At 37.9% G+C, this 20057-nt stretch overlaps 1 protein-coding gene across 1 annotated transcript in view; it reads right to left on the reverse strand.

The window, feature by feature from the left end:
- CRIM1 (cysteine rich transmembrane BMP regulator 1) overlaps positions 1-20057 on the reverse strand; it is a 196205-nt gene that overhangs the window by 52199 nt on the left and 123949 nt on the right. Inside the window, exons 6-7 of the mRNA XM_033011059.2 lie at positions 13228-13410; positions 8563-8760 (exon numbers count right to left, since the gene is read on the reverse strand). Of these exons, the coding sequence (XP_032866950.2) occupies positions 8563-8760; positions 13228-13410 (381 nt within the window). The remainder of the gene's footprint in view (positions 1-8562; positions 8761-13227; positions 13411-20057) is intronic.

Consider the following 20057-nt stretch of genomic DNA (forward strand, 5'->3'; position numbering starts at 1 on the left):
GAATGCTATAGGCCCTGAAAAGAATTAATTAGAGAATCCATAAAGTTCTTTGTGAGATATATTTAGCTGCATTAATGTATATATTCATTAGGATTCTTTGCCTATTTATCCTATCAGTAGTCTTCCACTGAACTTAATGATGAATCACTGAAAACTAGGAAGATGTTATTTTATACTAGTATAGTCTTTCTGACTTTCTTAAACTCGAAGAGACTTTCATTGGCAGTAGGTTTCATTATACCCTGGATGGTGTGGTTCAACTGGCTCAGCTGCCTTGTCTAAAACCGCTATACTAAATCATGATCTGGCAAACGTAAGCCCAATTCTCTACAGCACGGCGTTTGCATCCCTTAATTGACTTTGATGAAAAGGCTGGTTGAGAGCTACAGCGCTGCTACCGAACAATAACTTATACTTCACGCTCTAAGGAGATCTCTGGGCCCAAATCCCGCGCCGGTGAACACTGCTCACTACCACTGACTTCATCCTGAATGAATCAAATTTCTTTTCACTGGACTCTGCTGCCTGTTTTTACTTAATGAAGTGCTGGACACGCTAAAGGAACTGAACTGAATTACATCTCAGCTAGAGTTTGGAGCCCTTTATTGATGAAAATGTTAATTTCTTTTTGTGAAGATAAAGTGTCAGCCATAATGACAGCAAAGTAATGCGGGCCTTATTCACGAAAATCCTCTGAAGGGATTTTGTTTAACACTTAATTTCTCATTCACAGCTTATGCTGGCACCCTGCCACCTGTACCTGAGGGCTCTCATGCAAAAGGACGTACTGCGAGATAACCAATTACTGCGTATCAGCAGACCGGGCTGCAGCTTTCCCTATGAATAGCCTGAGCCTCTGGGTGGTGCGAGGGAACAGAATCAACCACAGATACTCCTAAGGGATATTTCTGGCATCAGTGCCAGTGCTGAGCACTTGTATTTATTATCTTGTTAAAAAAAAAAAAAAAAAAAAAAATCAGGTATTTTCATACTATCCTATCCTACCCAATACTTTCTGCAAACATAAGTATTATTCCAATTTGCAGATGGCTGTCCATGGATACAGATGGCCTGAGGGAAGCATGGTTATTTCTATCACTGTAGCTTGCTTGGTGTTATTCATATGCTATTATATATTGACACTAAATAGCTATTTTAAACTCCAGTATTTACTTTTTTGGGGGGCAAAGTTCATTAAAAATGGAATTGCTACTTAAACCACACCCATTTTGTTTAGAAAAGAAACAACTGCTAGCCCAACAGAGAAGCAAGCAGCAGTACTAACAGCAGCCTGATTGCCAATGGATCTGGTTGCTTCTGACAGGACAGGTACACAGACCGGCTCCTGCGAAGCTGAGTTTAAAGAATATATACCAAAATTTTGCAGTCCCTTATGGCTCTTGAAAAATTACTTTCTCACCTCTGCCTAGCTGTCTGTTTTCATAAATCTAGAAATGGGTTCTCTTTGAGATTTCCTTGTGCTGCAAGAAGCCATTGGCTCTAAAACTGTGTGGAAAGCACAGAGGGCCAGTATGATCATCTAACCCTTGGCTCTTAAGGAAGACAGCCTAGAAAGCAAAGAAAGAAAAACCATGCTAAATAGATAACAGATTAAACAAACAAAGGCAAATCCCAAATGACTATTATCATTACAGCAGCTATAGAAGCTATATAGAAGCATCGATCAGAAGCTTAAAACTAATTCTTTGTGTTGGATCCACAGAACGTGATGAGCCTGCTTTTCCCAGCTCTCACCAGTGAAAGGAGGTGCCCGCCTTGAAAAACTGCAGCAACTGAAGTACTTGAGTTTGGGGAGAGGCTGATGAAGCAAGGTCTTCCCCTCCACACTGAACTGTCTCAGTGTGCCTCTGCCCTGGCCTCACGCCTTGTCGGTGGCCATTGCTTTCTGTCTTCCCTGCCACGCTCCGGGAACGCTTTCCTCTAAATAGCCAGCCCCCTGCTCACACCCTGGGCTTTTATCTATACATCCCTTACACAAACCACAAGCATTGCTGCATCAGAAAACTGTCAAGAAATGACAGGGGTGGACATACTGTAACAAAACTGTCTGGTCAAAAGGGCTTTGATCGCTTTGATGTTTACTTAAAAAAACCCAGCCGCCAGCTATGTATCGGTGAGCCACAGCTAACACTTGCATAAACACTGGAAAGCTACACGTGAACTACTATTACTGCTTTTGGTTATGTATACAATTTCCCGAGCCAATCTCTTTTCACTGAGGCTGAAGATACAAACTGCAATGTCCTGAACACATCAAAAAGACAATCTTAGTCACGACATGCCACAGGATAAATTCTGTTTTCCTCATCAACTTTCTGCCTTCCTCTAAAGCACATCTTCCCTCTTGCAATTCAATTCCATTCTCTCTTGTCCTATCTTTTTCTCTGCAACAACTTTTTATGCCCTTGAAGAGTGATATTTTCTCATTCCAACTTCATCATTTTCTCTTTAGGCTAAACCAATCCAATTTATTCAGTCTGTCTTCCTAGGACATGTTTTGCAAATTTTGGTCTGTGCTTATAGCTTTCCTTCTGATGATTTCCAGCTTTCTTCCATCTTTTTCAGGGGAACAATGTCCAGAAAAGAAACAAGGACCTACTATTTCAGCTAGGGACACACCCATCCCTAGGACAGACAGCAAAAAGGATTATTTCAGGTCTTGCAAATTGTACTCTTGATCATAATTTCTATACAGTGTTTGCCTTCTCAATGCTCTGTTAATCCACATTCAACTTTTTCTTCTCCCCTAATCACCTGACTTCTCCCAGAGAACTGCTGTTTAACAATTACTCTGGTTCAGGATTCATGAAGACTCTCCTCCACACGTAGCGCATTGTATTTTCCCTTGTTGAATTTAGTCAACATCTTTCTGCCAACTCTCTGCTTTAAAACAAACATACAAATTCATACTCTGCTCTCCGAGATAGTGGCTGCCCTTTTTAGCTTTGTTGTCTGTAGATAAAATAAATTAGGCTTCAATCTGAGCTAGTGAAAACATCAAACTGAGCTAGACCCAGCACAGATACTAGTGGATACTAGCTACAATGCAACTCAAGAAAGGCTGCCCACACATTTGAAGACTAAATCCATATACAAACCCATTGCATTGGAATGTGACACCCATACACACCCCAACCCCATACACCTACCCCAGGTTCCTCTCCCTTCCTCCCCACCGATCTACCCAGGGAGCTCCAGTAAAGCATCTCGGGCTCCTCCCTTCCCCTCCCACACCCCTTCCACCAACAGCATCAGTAGACAAGACTCAGGTATGGAAGGGTTGAAGGGAGAATGAATAGTTACCCTCTTATCCAGGTCCAGCAAACCCCAGACAAGCATTCAGAAAATTAAATATTTCAAACCAATTCGGCTGGAATCTGTAACGCGTGGGCTACATACGCACCTGTAGGACATACACTAGGGATATATGTATAGCAGCATGTGAAGAAGCATTAAAAAGGGTTTACTGTGAAAAACTGGTACAAATCAAGTCTGTATGGAAATATTAGAGTTCACAATTGCTACTCCTTGATCTCTAATTTTGAAAGCTGTGAACAGCTACGTCTGTATAGTTTGTCTCTACAATTCTTGCACTCCGGTTTTCTCATCGCTGTAGTAACACCACCAGGATTTTCTTCATGAGGGAGCAGGAATGTTCTAGTTTAGTCTGAATTTACTCTGTTCAAAGGCTGAATACAGTTGTGTGCTAACATACCGTGCTGACATTTCAAGAAACTGTGTTCACAGAATTTCTACATTATTATACTTGATCTCTGACTGCAAAATTTTTTGAAAATGTAATCCAAGAAGAATTTTATCCACATGTAGCTGCAGGAATATAAACTTATCTAGGGGAAAAGGTATTTCCCTCATTGAAACTGATTATAAACCAGCCAGGAAATAACTGAATTGGCAGAACTGTAAGTGTAGCAGCATTTAGATCAAAGACAGAGGGGAAAAGTTAAAAGTGATTGATACTAATAACCATTTACTCCAGATGAGCCGCAGCCAGGCCAGATGCACAGGCAAGTTTGATTATGTGTCTATCAGTTTCATGTCTCACAAACCACTCTATCCCTCAACACTCAAAACTAAATAAATGATAGAAACATCTATGACAAAATATTTTGTTTCACATACTAAAGGGCTAGTATCTGACATGCTTAAAGTAAGTTCACACAATTGAAGCCGGCTGCTGGCAAGTGGGTTCTATTCTACATGTAAACAGAAGTCTGATGAGAAATAAATGCATACTTAAAAATAGTGATGAGCATATAAAGTCTCCGCCTTATTATGCTCGATGTGATTCCTAGTTTAAAATGGAAATAGGGGCTTGAACTGGTCCGTCAGCAACTAAATTGACAAAAACAATAGAAAGATTTCAACAGGCATCAGTCTTCCTGCTTTAAAGCGGAAACACAGTTAAGATTCTAAAAGAAAAATAATTGTTTCTTACATTCTGCACTAGTCCCCCCAAAAAGTGAAGTAGTTGGTGCAAAATGCAAGAGCTATAGCTGAATTAAGATATGTAGTATACAATACATGTACGAGCAGAAAAGTAAAGTATACTCATGATGAAACTGTATAACACAACTTCAGAATTACTATAGATGGTCATTTCAAACTGACCTACAAAAAGAACATTATTTCACTATGGTATTTTCTCTATGGATTGAACATTTTACAGTGGCAGTGAGAACTGGAAGTCATTCAAAAGAAAAGTGTAAAATGAGGCATTTTTATCCTTACGATCACTAGTAAACTGCTATCTCAAAATCACCTACTAAATTTACATTAATTTTCCCCATTTATTGACCATATCACTACGTTATACTGCTTTCTCTCTTGAACCCACTTCGTGAATAACTTGCATAGTTGAAAATACGATACTATATAACATCAGTGATCCCAAAACTTAGTCCACACTAGATAAGGATTTTGGTTTTCATTGCCAAACAATAGGAGGTAAGAGATGCAGAAGGACGGGGGAAAAAAGGAGAAGGGACTGGAGAGCACAGGATGGTGGGTTTAAGCTGTTAAGTAGTAACATTTGAGCTTCCATTAGTCAACGCTTCTGCTCATACATTACACTGCAAAATTAAGGTGAAGCTACAGATACATAGATTTAATGGGGTAGTGTGCAGAAGAGCATCATAGAACTGACACTGATGGGTTTTAATTCCTCTAAGGAAAAACTGTGTCTGGAATGTATTTTATTGCTTGTAGATCTTCGCTAAATGTACTGCACATCTTTTTCATGAGTATCATTAAAATCAAAGGAATGGATTTGTCAACCAGCTTCCCAACCAGGACCTTCTTCTCCCCGATCCCACCGCCCCTGCAGGTCACTGACAACGCAGGGAGTATCGGGAGCAAAACCTCATCAACAGAAATGACTCTCAGGAAAACAAATGAGAAGCTGATTTAAGAGGGGAAGGAACACTAACCCATGCAGCCCATCTGGTTAAGAGAACAGAAATGTCAGTGGGCTGGATGATGACAGAAACAAAACAGCATTTCTGATATGACCTTGCTGTCATTAAAACTATATAGCCAAAATTCAGGACAGATGTGCAATGAAAGCAATGTTTCTAAGGCCTGTCTTCCCACAGCATACTTACTTCCCCAGTTCAGTCCTACTGAGAAAACCAGGGAACAGAAATCTAAAGAAGCCTCTTGCCTAGTGGGTTAGCAAGCAACAGCTGTATTTCAAAGGAAGCAGACAGCGCTTCTTTCTACCCATGCATCAAACTCCAAGTAGAAACACTATTAATCCCAGATTTAAGGTTTAAAACACAAGATGCTACCTGACCGTGGAGGTGGGCCATAAGTCTATGGCTAATACACAAGTCCCTGCTGCCACCAGGTCAAACATTTACTTTATTCAAAAATAATTTAAAAATACACAGTATGCAGACAGCCAATGTCTAGCAGATTATTATTTTTTTTCTAACGTTTTGGGATTTTCTTAATGCGAGCTTTCAAAGAAAAATGTTAGCAGATTCAGAAAGACACACAGGTCTCCTCAATTAACAAACTTCCAATCTGGTAACACCTTGCTCTCTAATGTACATAAATATTTTTATTCAGACTGCTAATCACAAGGCATAGCAGCCTTGAGCTAGCTCAATGCCCTAAAATATAACTCCAAGAAGTTTATCGATACCCTTGACTGGTTCATTTATCAGGGATTTTTTGATTTCTTATTATTGTAAGGTAAACAGTTAAGTCTCAAACACTGAGAAATTTCTCATAAAGTCATCCAAAGCTGCTTCGTGCAAACTTGATTTTTTATATCTTGGGTTCTAGCATCCGAACTGACTCTTGAGTTTTAACAGTCCAGACTTCTGATCCTTGAAATATTCCCAAATCTACATTTCTGAAATTAAGTAACTTGGCATTACAAAGCATAATCACCTGTTTTGTTTGGGCTTGTTTGTTGTGAGGGAGGGAAGAAAGAAGAGAGGATTCCAGAGAGTTTTCAGGTACCCTCTGACCACTGGTATCTGATTATGCTCAAACACCCTCCTAGCATGACCTAAAACTACTTCCATTTTTGGAGTTGGTTCCTCCAAAATTGCTGGTTCCATCATTTATGTAACTTCATTACCCTTTGGTTGTTTACTTGGCAGTATGTGCTATCAAAGAAACACCAAGTCAAATGTGATGCTTTTAAGCTTAAAATTTAGAAGTCCCTCAAAATACCATTCGGTGTTACTCTTCTCCTGATGACACACTCAAAACCAAATGACTACAATTAAACGTACATCATACAACGGCTAACATGGCAAGCAAAATACCAAGTCAGATTATTTTCTAAGAAAATATAATTAAGATGACACAAGAATCTATTTTAAATATCGAATCCATGGTGCTATTGCATCAGTTTTGATTTGACATCATTTGTATCGTAAGTATAATTTAACACTACACACCTTCAACGAAAACAAAATAACTTTTAGGGACTTAAGCAGTTGCTAGCTGCTTCTGCTTCTAAGAGTAAAAACATGTTATAGCACAGAATTACCTAAACTAGTGCAGATGGGCCAACTTGTGTCCTGAAAGCACTGTAGAGGCATTAGTGAGGTATGTTAATGAAGCACCAGCTTGGCTATGTCGCAACCTTCAGTAATGAACGGTGGAAGCCTACGCTCTACCCTGTGTTTGCTTCCCACGGTTCATCATAATTATCTCGGTCTGATATAGATAAGCATTTAATCCAATTATCTCTCATCCATTTTCCCCAGTCTGGAACAGGAAAACACAACACATTTGTCTATCCTTCTCTAATTGGAGGAAAAAAAAACCCTCAACATCTTGAAAGTACTTTCATCAACCCCTCTCTCTTTCTGTACCACCTTCTCAACCTTGCTCCCATACATGCTAAATAAGAAGGGGTGACAGCACGTACTCTCTGATATCCATCACGAGGGGATCACTGGGGCTTAAAAGAGTTAACCTGTTTCATCACTGTAAAATGAATTCAGTGCAACCAGCAATTCTCTACAGTCCACCAACAGCTTTTATACATTATCAATCAGACACCTTCTTTGTATTTTTGATGTGAATTTTGGAATGAAAGAGGACCTGTAAGAAATCTTTATGGTTCTCAGATTTAACCTAAAAAGTAAGTATCCTAGTGAACTTGGATGGATACTGCAACTCAAGAAGAGCGCTGAGACACATGCAGTTACACAAAATTCACTGTTCTATCAGAGATGGAACAGGAAAAAATGTTAAGTGGTAGCTCACTGAGCACTCACAAGCATTTGTACACTATGAAGACGGTTATGAAGACAGGCCCAAATAACCATTTTAACCATTTCTAAGTTTAGCAATCTGGTGTTTTTCATGATGAACAACTACTCCATAAAGAGCAAATCTGAATGTACATACATATATACAATTTTACTTTTTTTTTTTTTTTTTTAATGTCTCAGTTTGCAAATCTTCACATTTCCATGGCCAGGCTGGGCAACCACTTACTGTGCAGTTACGTTAAAAACTCAGTTATACAAGATATATGTATTTCCACAAGGTAATGAAAACTGCATTTTAAGCCGTAAAAATTAATCTATCTCCCAGATGATATTATCCTTTGTAAGTTTCACTGAAATAATTATGTCCAATATCAAACTGCATTGGGCAAAGAGATTTTTAGTTGTAACTAAATGGCACTGATGAATAAGCAACCAGGAATAATCCAATTATCAGTTATACCAGTCGATGAACATTTCAATCTTCTAACTTCTCCCATACCTATTAATAAGCTTTAAGCAAAACTAAGAGTAAAATTAGCGAGCAATGCTGATCTTAAATAATCTCTTACTTTATTCTTTTGGGCCAAAAGAGTATTGGGCATCGCTACATACAGGTGTAGTTAAACCACACTTAATTTTTCTGCCCTCATTAGTTTATTCAGCCACATGCAATCCTGTAACAGCTACTTCAATCCTCCACCATTTTAAAGTAAACCAGGAATTACCAGGTAAGCAGCAGCCACGACAGACCAAAGCATAACAGAGGAAATACCAGTCTCACCTTCACACACTGGGCAGCACTCCCCGGGGACTTTAACAGGATTTAGGCAGCTCTGCCCACAGGCTGTTGCAACGCAGTGGGGATCTCCGTTGATGCACTGGCAGAAAGTACAGTCATCCTCTCGCCAGCGGTCTCCGTGAGCTTGGATCTGACCGTTGGCATAACAGCCAGCAGGGTTATTTACTGGATAAACCGGGTCTGAAATGAGAGGAATTGCAAGAGAACCGCAAGTTTTATCTTCCCTCTCACACGTAAACTTCATGTATGAGTAAGTGCAGTACTGTGATTTTATATTACTTAGAAAGGATTAAGTGCAGCCACCATCAAACACTGAAAGAACCACACTGTGGTACACAGTGATAAAAAAAGATACGTAACAGCTCAGATATTTCAATATTGAAATTTGCTGTTGAAAAAGTTGTCAACTTATATCAAACATTAAGAAATTCAATGTTCTATTTTTAACTATTTAAACTCAAGTTTTGTGTGTAACAATTACAAGGCTTAACTTGTTGTTTTTCTGTTTTTGTTCCTCAGAACAAAATGGATTTTAGAACTATTGATCCATTTTTTGTAACAACTTAACAAATTCTGAGGGAAAATAAAACATCTCAATGAACCATTGGAATGACTTGGGTCAGCATCATACCACTATTTTATAGTATGAGCAAAGACGAGACCTCTGGCACATTTTCTGCTAGAATAAGAAGACTGCTTAAACTATGTCTCATCACAGTTTTGGAGATAAGTTAATTTTCCTGAACGGATGATCTGGCTCAGTTTTCAAATTCATTTCCGTTGGAGCTTTTCTCCCTTAAAAGCCACAAGATTCACTTACCTGCTAGCAATCAAATTAAGATTCAGGTATTTAAATAACAGAATTTTGGGAGACATACTTTATGTAAGCTTTGTCCTCAAGTTTCATGCAAATAAATAATGCAACTCCGTATATGCAAATTCATGACTTGAAATTAAAGCAGCTTTTATTCTTCAGAAATAACATTTTACTCTTCAGAAATGTGGTGACACTGATAATAGTAAAAAAATACGCATTATGTAAATGCATGCAACTAATCACAGTGGGTAATAAAAAGATAACTGTTACATAAAAAATTAACTATGTGAGAATGTACAGTAATTAGGTCAAGTTTTCAAAGCAAGCAATAATACAAATTACATATTAAAGCAAATTCAATATATTAAAAACAATAAATACAACTAAAGACATCTTTATAGCAGACATCAAATAAGCAGAAGTCATTTACCCGTAAGTCAATTTTCAAAAAGTGTTAACTTTGAAGGACTTGGGAGAAAATAAATGTCCTATCTTAAGGAAAAAAAAGGACTGAATCCAACTTGGACTATTTCTCTGAAGTTTCATCACTCCCCTTTGTAAGGAAGGCAATGCATCTTAACTGTAGCTAAAACCAGTAGCCACGCTAATAGCTGTTATGTTATTATAAGCAATTGTATCACTTTCTGACGGTATCGAACTCCAAACATTCGGAGTGACACTGTGTACAACTTCTACCTCTTCCTGGCATTCACTCTCATCCTGAATTGTAGTGATATTCCCAATTTTAACAATATGGGTTAAGCCAATATAAAAACAGGTGTTAGGGAAGATAAGACATTTAAAAATGAAAATGTTTCCTAATCACTTAACCTTGCACCTATTAAGTTTTAAGATTACCTTCCATCTGTAAATAACTATTTTGATCTAGCCAAAATTGAATCAAACACAAATGACATGAGTTTTATCATTCAACTCACGTATGGGATTCCGATTGACACAGGAGTACAGAGAAAGCACAGTAAAACCACATATGACTCGTGTTATTTGCAATAGTCTTCTAGGTGAGTCAGAGCACAAGTTCCTGGTACTGTTAAAAAGACAGTAGTGTTGAAAGCTATAAATTGAGCCCAGCAAATTACACTTCCCAATGCTCAGATATCCTATAGGACTTTGAGAAAGTCATCTTCCTGGAGCTAAGGCAAGTATGACTTGTGCCTGTACCACACAACGCACATCACATTTACCATTTGTCATTTGAAAGTTGTTGCAGAAAAGAAGAAACCATTATATTTCTTTAATAATGTCCTACTTTTTTCTTGATGATAGAAATTTAATCACCTTGAAAATCAGTCATGAAATAATCAAATAGAAAGACAGCGAGTAGAAAAAATGCCACCTCATCACCAACCAGAAAAGCATGAATGGGTGGGCTGTTATGTATACCTTCTGCCCATTTAAAAGACTTACCTTGTCAATTTAGGGTGTCACTTAACATAACCCGAGTTACTAAGAAAGGGATCAGAACTTTCTTTTTATTTTTAAGTGTCTAAAAGAACCAGGAAAATGATAATACATTAATGGAACTAGTTGTCTTGCCTCATCTAAAAATTCCACTAAATCAAAAGGGATTTATAGTAAAAACCAGCATATATCTTACCATCCAATCATTCGGAAGTCAGAAATCAGACTTCCTTGATTTAGTGCTATAAGCCCTCTCAGAAAAAACATGCAACAGAACCAAGCAAGCCAAATTGGGCTGGATGATTTGATGAAGGACCCTGTAACTTGGCATCTCATTCAGTCACCTGAGCAGAAATTAAATCACAGCCATTACTTGAAAAAGAAGATTTTACTCAATAATGAAAAATCACTATCCATTTTATTTTATCTACTAAGGACCTGTCCCAGGAAGAAATTTCCACTGCAGGCCTAATACACACCAACTCATCAAACCCAAACTAAACTGTTAACAGGTTTTCTTGATAGTCTGATTCAAAGGTTGTAAAAATAGAGAAATCAACTTTTAACGTCGTATGATGATATGGCAGAACAATTTATTGATAAATCATAAGACAGATGAATATTTAAATCACCAAGCAGGCTGAAGGACTTATCTAGAACTAGAAGTCCAATGTGGAAAATCAGCACCCACATCTGAGTATGACAGAGCCCACATACAGATATAGCAGATATATAGATACGCTATGTATCTGTATATATTGTCATAATGGTTTCATAATGCCAAATCTCAGAATATTCACATATGTGAAAAATAGTAATTATAGGAAAAAACAGATTTCATACATCCTATCGACTCAGCAGCTCCTACAGCATATTTCTTCAAGAGTGGATCTGCACTTACTCAGGAAGGGTTTTACTACGTTAGACATGCACTCTCTAAACTTTTTCAATCTGTCATGAAATGATGGTAGAGTACTGAATCTTTTTTTTTTTTTTTTTTCCCCACAACTTGAAGGCTCTTAAAAGCATAGGTACAACTGTACCAGGAAAGAACAAAACTGCCTTGAACTATAGCCAGTAATGAATGTCAAGACCAGATCTTAAACACAGGGCAAACATGGACTGGTATCTCTTTAGAATACTTAAGGCTGCAGCATTTGTATTTCAGCTTCTCTACATGTGAACACCATATATCAACCTATCTAACATGAACCGATACACTAAAATATATAAAAATACAAATACTCTTTAAAGAACAACTTTCTACTTCCTACCTTACCACCCTGATATTTTTTTTTTTTAAATCTCTGAAGAATCTTTCAATAGTTTGTAACAAAAAAGCCACCAAAACAGTATCCTTCACTAGATCCTGTGTTGATTGAGAATGTCCAACTCTTACAGCTGCCTCTTTTACTCATTTTTATGAGTTCTTTACTTTTATGATTCTCTGCTTGGAATGAAGCACAACTACAATGGATCTTTTGGCTTATTTGCTCCTGCAAGGAACTATAAGAATACTGATATTAAACATGCTGAAAAGTTTTTGAAAATGACATTAATAATTAGACTCTTCTCCTCTTAGGAAGAGATTTGAGATTTACTGCTTATTTTTATTATTGAGAAGTCATTCCTAAGTTCACATTTGAACACAAGGACCAGGAGTGCTTCATAGGCCTTTTGTCTATATTGTGGCCATAACCTGCCCCACACTGGGGCAAGACCCAAGTGTAGAGTGACAGCCCCACCTCCCCCCTCTGGAATCCTGGTCGTTCTCTGGCAGAAGATGCATGAAATATTTGCTAGTATAAACAAGAGGGTCAATGTGTAATTTCCCACAGAACCCTTTTTAAGAGGACTCCAGGCCTAGCAAGCAGAGGAGAAGGCTTGGGGCAAAGGAGGAAGAGAAAAACACTGAAGTCAGATTACTGTCCCGTTTCTTTGCTATAATTTCAGAAAAGAGAAGGCGTATGCATTGCCCTAGCTGAATAGACCAAGACTGGAAGAAGCAGGCTGCAAAGCAATGGAAATGTGTCAGGGCCACCACTGCTCCTTTGGAGGAGACTGCATAAAACACCTGGTGCAGAGATTAGGAACAGCTTCTTATGTTCTTTGGGAAGAAGCCTCCCCCAAAAAGTACTGCACGCTTGACCGTGTCGAAGGAAATTCTGGTGCATAAGGGAAAAGAAATTCATCTTTATGTAAAAAGGGCAGAGTGTCAACATCAGAGAAGCACTGCAAAGAACAAGACAACACAGACACAGCAAAAATGTAGAAATAAACTGAATTTAGGAGGAATCAGCAAACAACAGAAGAACAAAATAAAGCATTTGTTTGCTCATCTGCATTGAAAAAGCAAATAAAAAAAGCAGCAGAATTAATAAGCAAACAGGAATAAAAAGATACCATACCTTCACACACTGGGCAGCACTCTCCTTCTGGCACGTAGTACCTGTCACAGTGTAGCTCACCACACTGGGCAGAGAAACAAATAGAGACTCCACCTTGGCATCGACAAAAACGACAAGCGTCCATTCGAAACATGTCTCCGTCATAATATTCCATGCTGTTAAATATGCAAGTTGGCTTCACTTCTGAAAGAAGGTGGCAAAAAAACAACAACAAAAGAAGTATTTTACGTATATCGATAAATGAAAAATAGTTAAATTCATGTTGCTACTCACAAAAACAGATATAAAAGAGACAGTTGATTTTTCTTTCATTTTTTAAACTCAAATACAGTTATTTTTTAACAACATGGTATATTTTATTGTCTGTTTCAACAATGAAAGATATTTTTAAATAATATTTTACTTATTTCAGAGTAATTATTTACGATTAAAAGTCTCCATTTTAAAAATTAAAATACTGAAGGAAGGTTATGACAGTGGTATTTTTTCATTGGTGTGAAACAGTTCTCATTCTGGATGAGCAGAAACTACTTCAAATTTCAGCACACGAAGCAATAGATTTCTCTGTTTTAAGAAGACCATTTCTGATGTTAAATGTAATCTTCCTTTTTGCAGGACTCAGTACACAGGCGAATAAATTGCACTAAAGCTGTCTAATCAATTGGGATATGTTTAAAAAAACCCCAACAAACATATTTCATGACTGCATGATCTGTTATGGACAACTCAATACTACTCAGTTCAAGCAACCTGGAGCTGTACTAGCCAGCTCACATCTATACTCCCCACAGAAGAAAACCTCAATTATAATAAATATTTATGTGATCAGTGTTTCAAAAACACAAGACAGTTGTTTCTTATATGCCTCCATCTACAGCAGAACCCTAACATATAATAAAATCCAAACTTCATGGGAAACTAAAAGCCTCTGAAAATTCCTAAGTATTTTGGAAAGGACATTGCCTATTTACTTTTTTAGCATTAAAAAAAGAAAAGAAAAGAAAAAAAAATCTAATTACAGCAATGAAACAGCTTGCAGATTTAACCACCTTTTAAAATTATTGTTTTTATACTGAAGAGGTTTTGTTCCAGATTATGAAGCAGATCCACACATCACGGATACATCAGAAGGTCTCCTTAGGGGTTCTGACCTTGCAGTGACCCCACACATACGAACTTTCCTGCACCTCCACCACCTATTGCCAGCAGAACAAATTCTCTTCAACCAGCCTGACACACACACCGTGCTATGCAGATTCGCAGCCCAGGGCTGAATCACGATGACTCAAGACACCATAGCAGAAATACTCCAAATTTATGTTCAACTATAATACACCACATTAGTCACTAGGAAATCATGACTTCACAGTTTCATCATTACATTACTCAATGACTTAAGCCTCCTCCCTCTTCCCCACTTCAGAATAAACTTTTTGGCCTTCTATGACACTACCCCAAGATGCCTGAAAACAGCTACCTGAAGTAAAACAGTACCTAGAAAACAGATGTATTTTTTCAGAAGCTACGAATCTATCAGTCTCAAAAGCCATAGGTTCTGCAAACAGGAGGGTATTTATTTCAGCAACAGAGTCAAATTAAATGCTACCAAACTGCAGACAAAACCATCAACTTTCATGACATGTGAACTAAACATAGAAAAGGAGAGAACGGACAATCGCCTATGTTGCTGACTTCTGTAGAATACATGGAAAAGACTACTTACATATCCACACAGGACTGGAAACCGTGCCCACTTTGTGGTCAGGTGATTTTTCTTTTTTGGTTAGTTCTCAATCTCACACGAGAGATGAAAAAATATTTAAATGAAAATTCAGCATTTACATATTCCTTTCCACCCACCCTAATCCTCTTACTTTTGGGGGGCTAAAAACTTTTCATCTGAATTACTCTTGACAACGATACAGGTTTTCTTCAAAATTCTAAAGCATTTCAAGGACGCTAGTATTTCGTTCCACATATGCTTATATTAAGCTCCAGCCTTGAGTCATTTAATATGATTGTAAACCATTAGAGTTGAAACTTGAAAGTATCCTAAGCAATGTTTGATTTTCATATGCCTGTTCTGTCTTCAAGGCATAATGCAGAAAGCAGCATTAGGAAAAAAAAAAAAAAAAAAAAAAAAAAAAAAGAGTAAGAAGAGGAAATACCACTGCATCCGGGAAAACAGCTATGACCTCATTAGAAAGCAATTCACAGAAACAAACACTTGAGAAATATTTCAAGTTTGTGCAGCTCAAGCTGTTAGTTTAAAAACCTTATCAAAAGGGAAAAAGTGCCAACACAACCCAAAAGGCCTTTAATCCATTTACTGGCTTGATTGAAGCTTTCCAGATTTTTACTGATTTCCCCTCTCCCCAAATAGTAGATCTGAATCCCTGCCTAGTTAGAAGCAGAAACATTATCTTCCATGAATTGTCATTCATTTTTAAAATATGTCCAAACAAGACCAAGCAAGTAACTGTAAATCCTGAAAGGAAACAGTATGTTTTATTCCTACAATGAAAACCACCATAGAATTTCACTGTACGTGTATTTTTACTGTCCAGATTTACGGTAGTGTATACATTCGTACTAAACTATTGACCTAAGCCTATATATCCAGCTATGAGACAAGGGTTACCTTTGTTAGAACCATATGTAAGACTGCAGTCTTAAGACTCAGTCAAGCCAAAACAAGCACTAAATGAAGAACTCTAGCTTTAGATACTCATAAAATGGAAGCCTATTGAAAGATTGAGCACCAAGCCATGGAATTGTAACGATGCATTTCTTCCACCATGATATGCTAGAAGATGGTCTCAGTTCTCTCCTTTTTTTTTTAAGAAAAGCACTGATTTTATTGCCTTACTGACCTATATGTGGCAGCCACAAAGGAGTGGAAGAACACAAAGCTAACATGAATTAAATACATCTTTTCCTAAAGGCCAGTAACCATGAATTCACTATGCTGCCAATAAAGAGAACACTACAGGTAGAATTCTTCAAGTACCAAAGCTTCGCTGCATGGCAAAGTCATTTAAATTGACTGAACTTCACAGCACAAAGCGCTTAAATGTATTTGAAACCTCAAATCCCTTTTCTGATGCCGACTACCACAGCGAAACAGCAGGCATGAGACAGACACCCAGGCCATGGATTCATGAACATGAATTCAGTGTCTGCCAGCTATCAGATAACCCAGAAATACAAGATTGATCCAGACCAGGCACAGATGTACAACTGCCCATCTGTGAAAGCAGCCAGGACAGAGCGGATGGTACCCAGAACAATACAGAGTTTATACTAGCTGTGGAAGGACAGATGATATCACATCTCTGCTCCTATATAAAGTTAAGCATGACTAAGACACTGGACTTGATTTGGCATTAAAGATCCTGCCACAGAGTTAAATGAGAAATAGTTCTGGCACAAATTTAGCTCTACAGATCTCACGGGCACAGCCTTTTTGTTCTGGGAACGAGAGCCCTAAAGGCAGCAGTGCAGTGAACCACACAGCCTCACACTGTATAGACACAAACTGTGATTATTTCTCGAGAACTTTCTCTCCAATATAAACTGCAAACAGACACAATCTGTTTTATCAAATCAGTTTTTTAAGGTATTTTACCTTCTGCTTTTAAATCTAATTAAATACAGTTCTATTGGCTGAACTAGCCCAAAAGTAAAACTTGTTATTAGGATTTCTGTAGTTTCCCAATACTTGTGGTTTTCTTTGATTAGAGTCACGAAACAGCTCAGAAACACATGCAAGTTTGGCAATCCATCCCTTGCAAGGCAGGAATTCTGCACACGGTTGTGCCAAGCGCATGAGATGCTTCAGGCATCAGTTGTCTGTGGGCAACTCTGGGCATTTTCTTTTGTAATATCAGATATCCCAGCCCCCCCAGAGCGGAAGCGAGATTCAAAACAATTTTTTGTTATTTAAAGGATTAAAAGGCTTGTGATTCTAGCACTTCGGATGTTCCTTCAGCATACAGAAGTATTTGTACCAGACTCTTGGAAGGAACTCGGGCAAGTGCTGTGAACTTCTGATTAAATGGAAGGGAAGGAAACTGATAAACTTGAGTCCTGTGTCCGTATAAACAAAATACAGAAAAGACTTCTGTTTTTCAAAAGCTGCGCTGATAGGGAGTTTAAAAAAGAGAAGGATACTTTTCACTGGAATTAGCCCATAACAATGTGAAAGGACAACACACTGTATATGCTTTTGCTTTTGTTTCCTTGCAAATGTATAAAAATGAGCTAGATAGAAAAAAAAAAAATTGGGTTTTTACTCTTTAGGTTGTACTGCTTAGTGCAGTGTATTCCTTATTAACACACTTGCAGGACCATTCTGAAAGTCCTTTGGTCCTGCATCTTCTAAAAAGATCATCCAGAAACAGAGAGATCAGTATTAAAATAAACCTGTAACTGTTATTTGTACATCAATGCAGTTATTTATGCATATGTTTATAAAATTATTTATAGATACTTGCACAGTTTAAAGGAAAGAAACATGTTGTGGCACCTGTGGTCTGTAAAAGATACTAAAAGATACTCGGGACGCTGAGGAAAATCAAATTCAGCAATTCACCTTTAAACCAAAATGGAAATAATCAGATTTTTATAGTAAGGTTTCTAGCTGAGAAAGTCTGTATCATCACATTATAAACCAGTTTTATATCCAGCCACCACAGTCTATATACAGTGCCGACTCCCAACAACAGTCTTAAAATTTTCTGTGCACCGCAGCAGCTGATCTCAGTCCAGTAATCTTTAGGCAACTTCAGAAAACAGCCCTTGTGTAGGTTGATATACGTGTCTTTTTTACACATAGCAGACAAGACTGTGAGGTGTTCCCCATAGAGACAGAAGACTTATTTCCAAGTCATTGTATCAGGTGGAGGTTGCATCATGAAAAAGAGCAGGAAAAGATCCCTCAGCAGAATCAGCTCTACCTGACACATCCCCAGCTTGATCTTTGCTTTATAACCATTGGTAATGGAGAAACTGCAATCTGTCTATTAAACAATTCCACAGTTTAACTACTGTAACTAAGCTCAAATCACACCAAGGATCATTCAGGTTAGACAGAAACAGCAAATAAACATAAAGAAAGTTGCTCAAATTTCATTACTTTCCCCATCTTTAAGGTATATATGCTACTGTATTCTACTTTCCCCCAAATGTGCAAGATTGTTGCTAAGAGGACTCATCCTGGATGTCCCTGCTTCCATCCTCTCTTACAGATAGAGCACACATATTTCTTTAAATTTTAATTTTTCTTCATCAGGTCATGCTTTTCAGTGTTTGATTGCTTCTGCGCCTATCCTCTAGGCTATCCCCCTTTTGTCCATATCTCCTTCTGGAAATTAAACAGTGCTACTCTTTAACATCCTGCAATAGGTTACAGCCCTACCACACAAAAGCCCCAGGATAAACTAAGGAGGAGCTGGGGCCGCCAAGGGCTGTGGCTGTGCTCTAAAATCCCCAAACAGTGACAGATTTTCTCGATAAAATCGCCAAGCAATTCTTGGAAGCAAGCCATGTTCTTCATAACAGAGGAATGTGTTTAAATCCCAGTAATCTCTGTCAGTCTATCACAGGAGAAAATACACGTTGTGAGCAGTTCTGCCCTAGGCATGTTACCAGGACACAGGCATCTGAAACAATCTCAGCACCACTAAAAGGTAGTGGCATACCCCATCATTCATTGCCAGTACACCCGTGGTAAGTCTCCAGTGCATGAGAGAAGTCAAAAACTGTAGGAAAAAAGAATCCCCAAACCTGTAACACAAGACCGGGGCTTGGTGTTACAACACATCCAACCATTTCTTCCACTGTTTGAGAAAAATATTTAATTCTAACTTTGTCTTCCAAAGTGTCGATAACCTTGTTTAAGTTCGGCATCTAGAAATATCTGACAGCCAGAACATAACTGAATATATTAGCTTACCAAGAAAATTCATTTTGGCAAAAGACTTTACCACTTCATCAAACTAAATACTTGAAGTATTTACTTTTCAAAAAACTTTTAAAACCAGACAGAACTGCACCATCTGGCATCTAATAATCTTTGTATATGACACAGAATCTATCTAACATCTTCTTTTTCATTAACTGATATGAAAGAGTTAGACTTTGTCCTTAGCTTATTTAAAACTCAGTCTCTGCTACTCACTGACCAACCCTCCTACTCACAGCGAACCACTGTAAAAGCTGTGGTCGCGACTGTTTCTATCCCTCCACTTTTATTTATTTACATTTTATTTTATTTATATGCATCTACAGACTGAATATTTTTACCAGGAATTTTGGCTTGACTGGCCTTCAGTTTTCTGCATTTTCCTTTTCCCTCCTGTTTTAAATGTAGCTGGTAATGACTTGCATTGTTTCAGGTACTTTTCCCAATTTGACTACAGTGGGTATAGTCCAGGTTCAGATGATCTAAAACATTTATCTTGGTTTGGCAGACTGACCTGCCTTTTCCCTATATTAGATCAAATTCTCACACTGCTGTGCAGCTGGTGATTAGCCATGATTTTCAAATACTGTTCAAATGTTCTGACTGAAGAAAAAACAAGCAAATCCCAAAACCAAAACCCCACCCCACAACCACTAAATCTCTCTATCTTTTTGGCATCAGATTATCTTCCTTTAATATTAATCTTCCTTTTATTACTTACCAAACATTTTTTTATCTTTTACTCCTTGCCAGTTGCATTTTACATCCTGTTATTTTTAAGCAGGTGTCCATTTAAAGTCTACCACAAAATTCACTGATTTTGGATGCCCAGAAAGAAATATGCAGTAATGTTTAATTAGGATTG

The sequence above is a fragment of the Tyto alba genome, unplaced genomic scaffold (assembly GCF_018691265.1).
Source record: "Tyto alba isolate M040663 unplaced genomic scaffold, T.alba_DEE_v4.0 Super-Scaffold_16, whole genome shotgun sequence".
NCBI classification, from domain to species: Eukaryota; Metazoa; Chordata; class Aves; order Strigiformes; family Tytonidae; genus Tyto; species Tyto alba.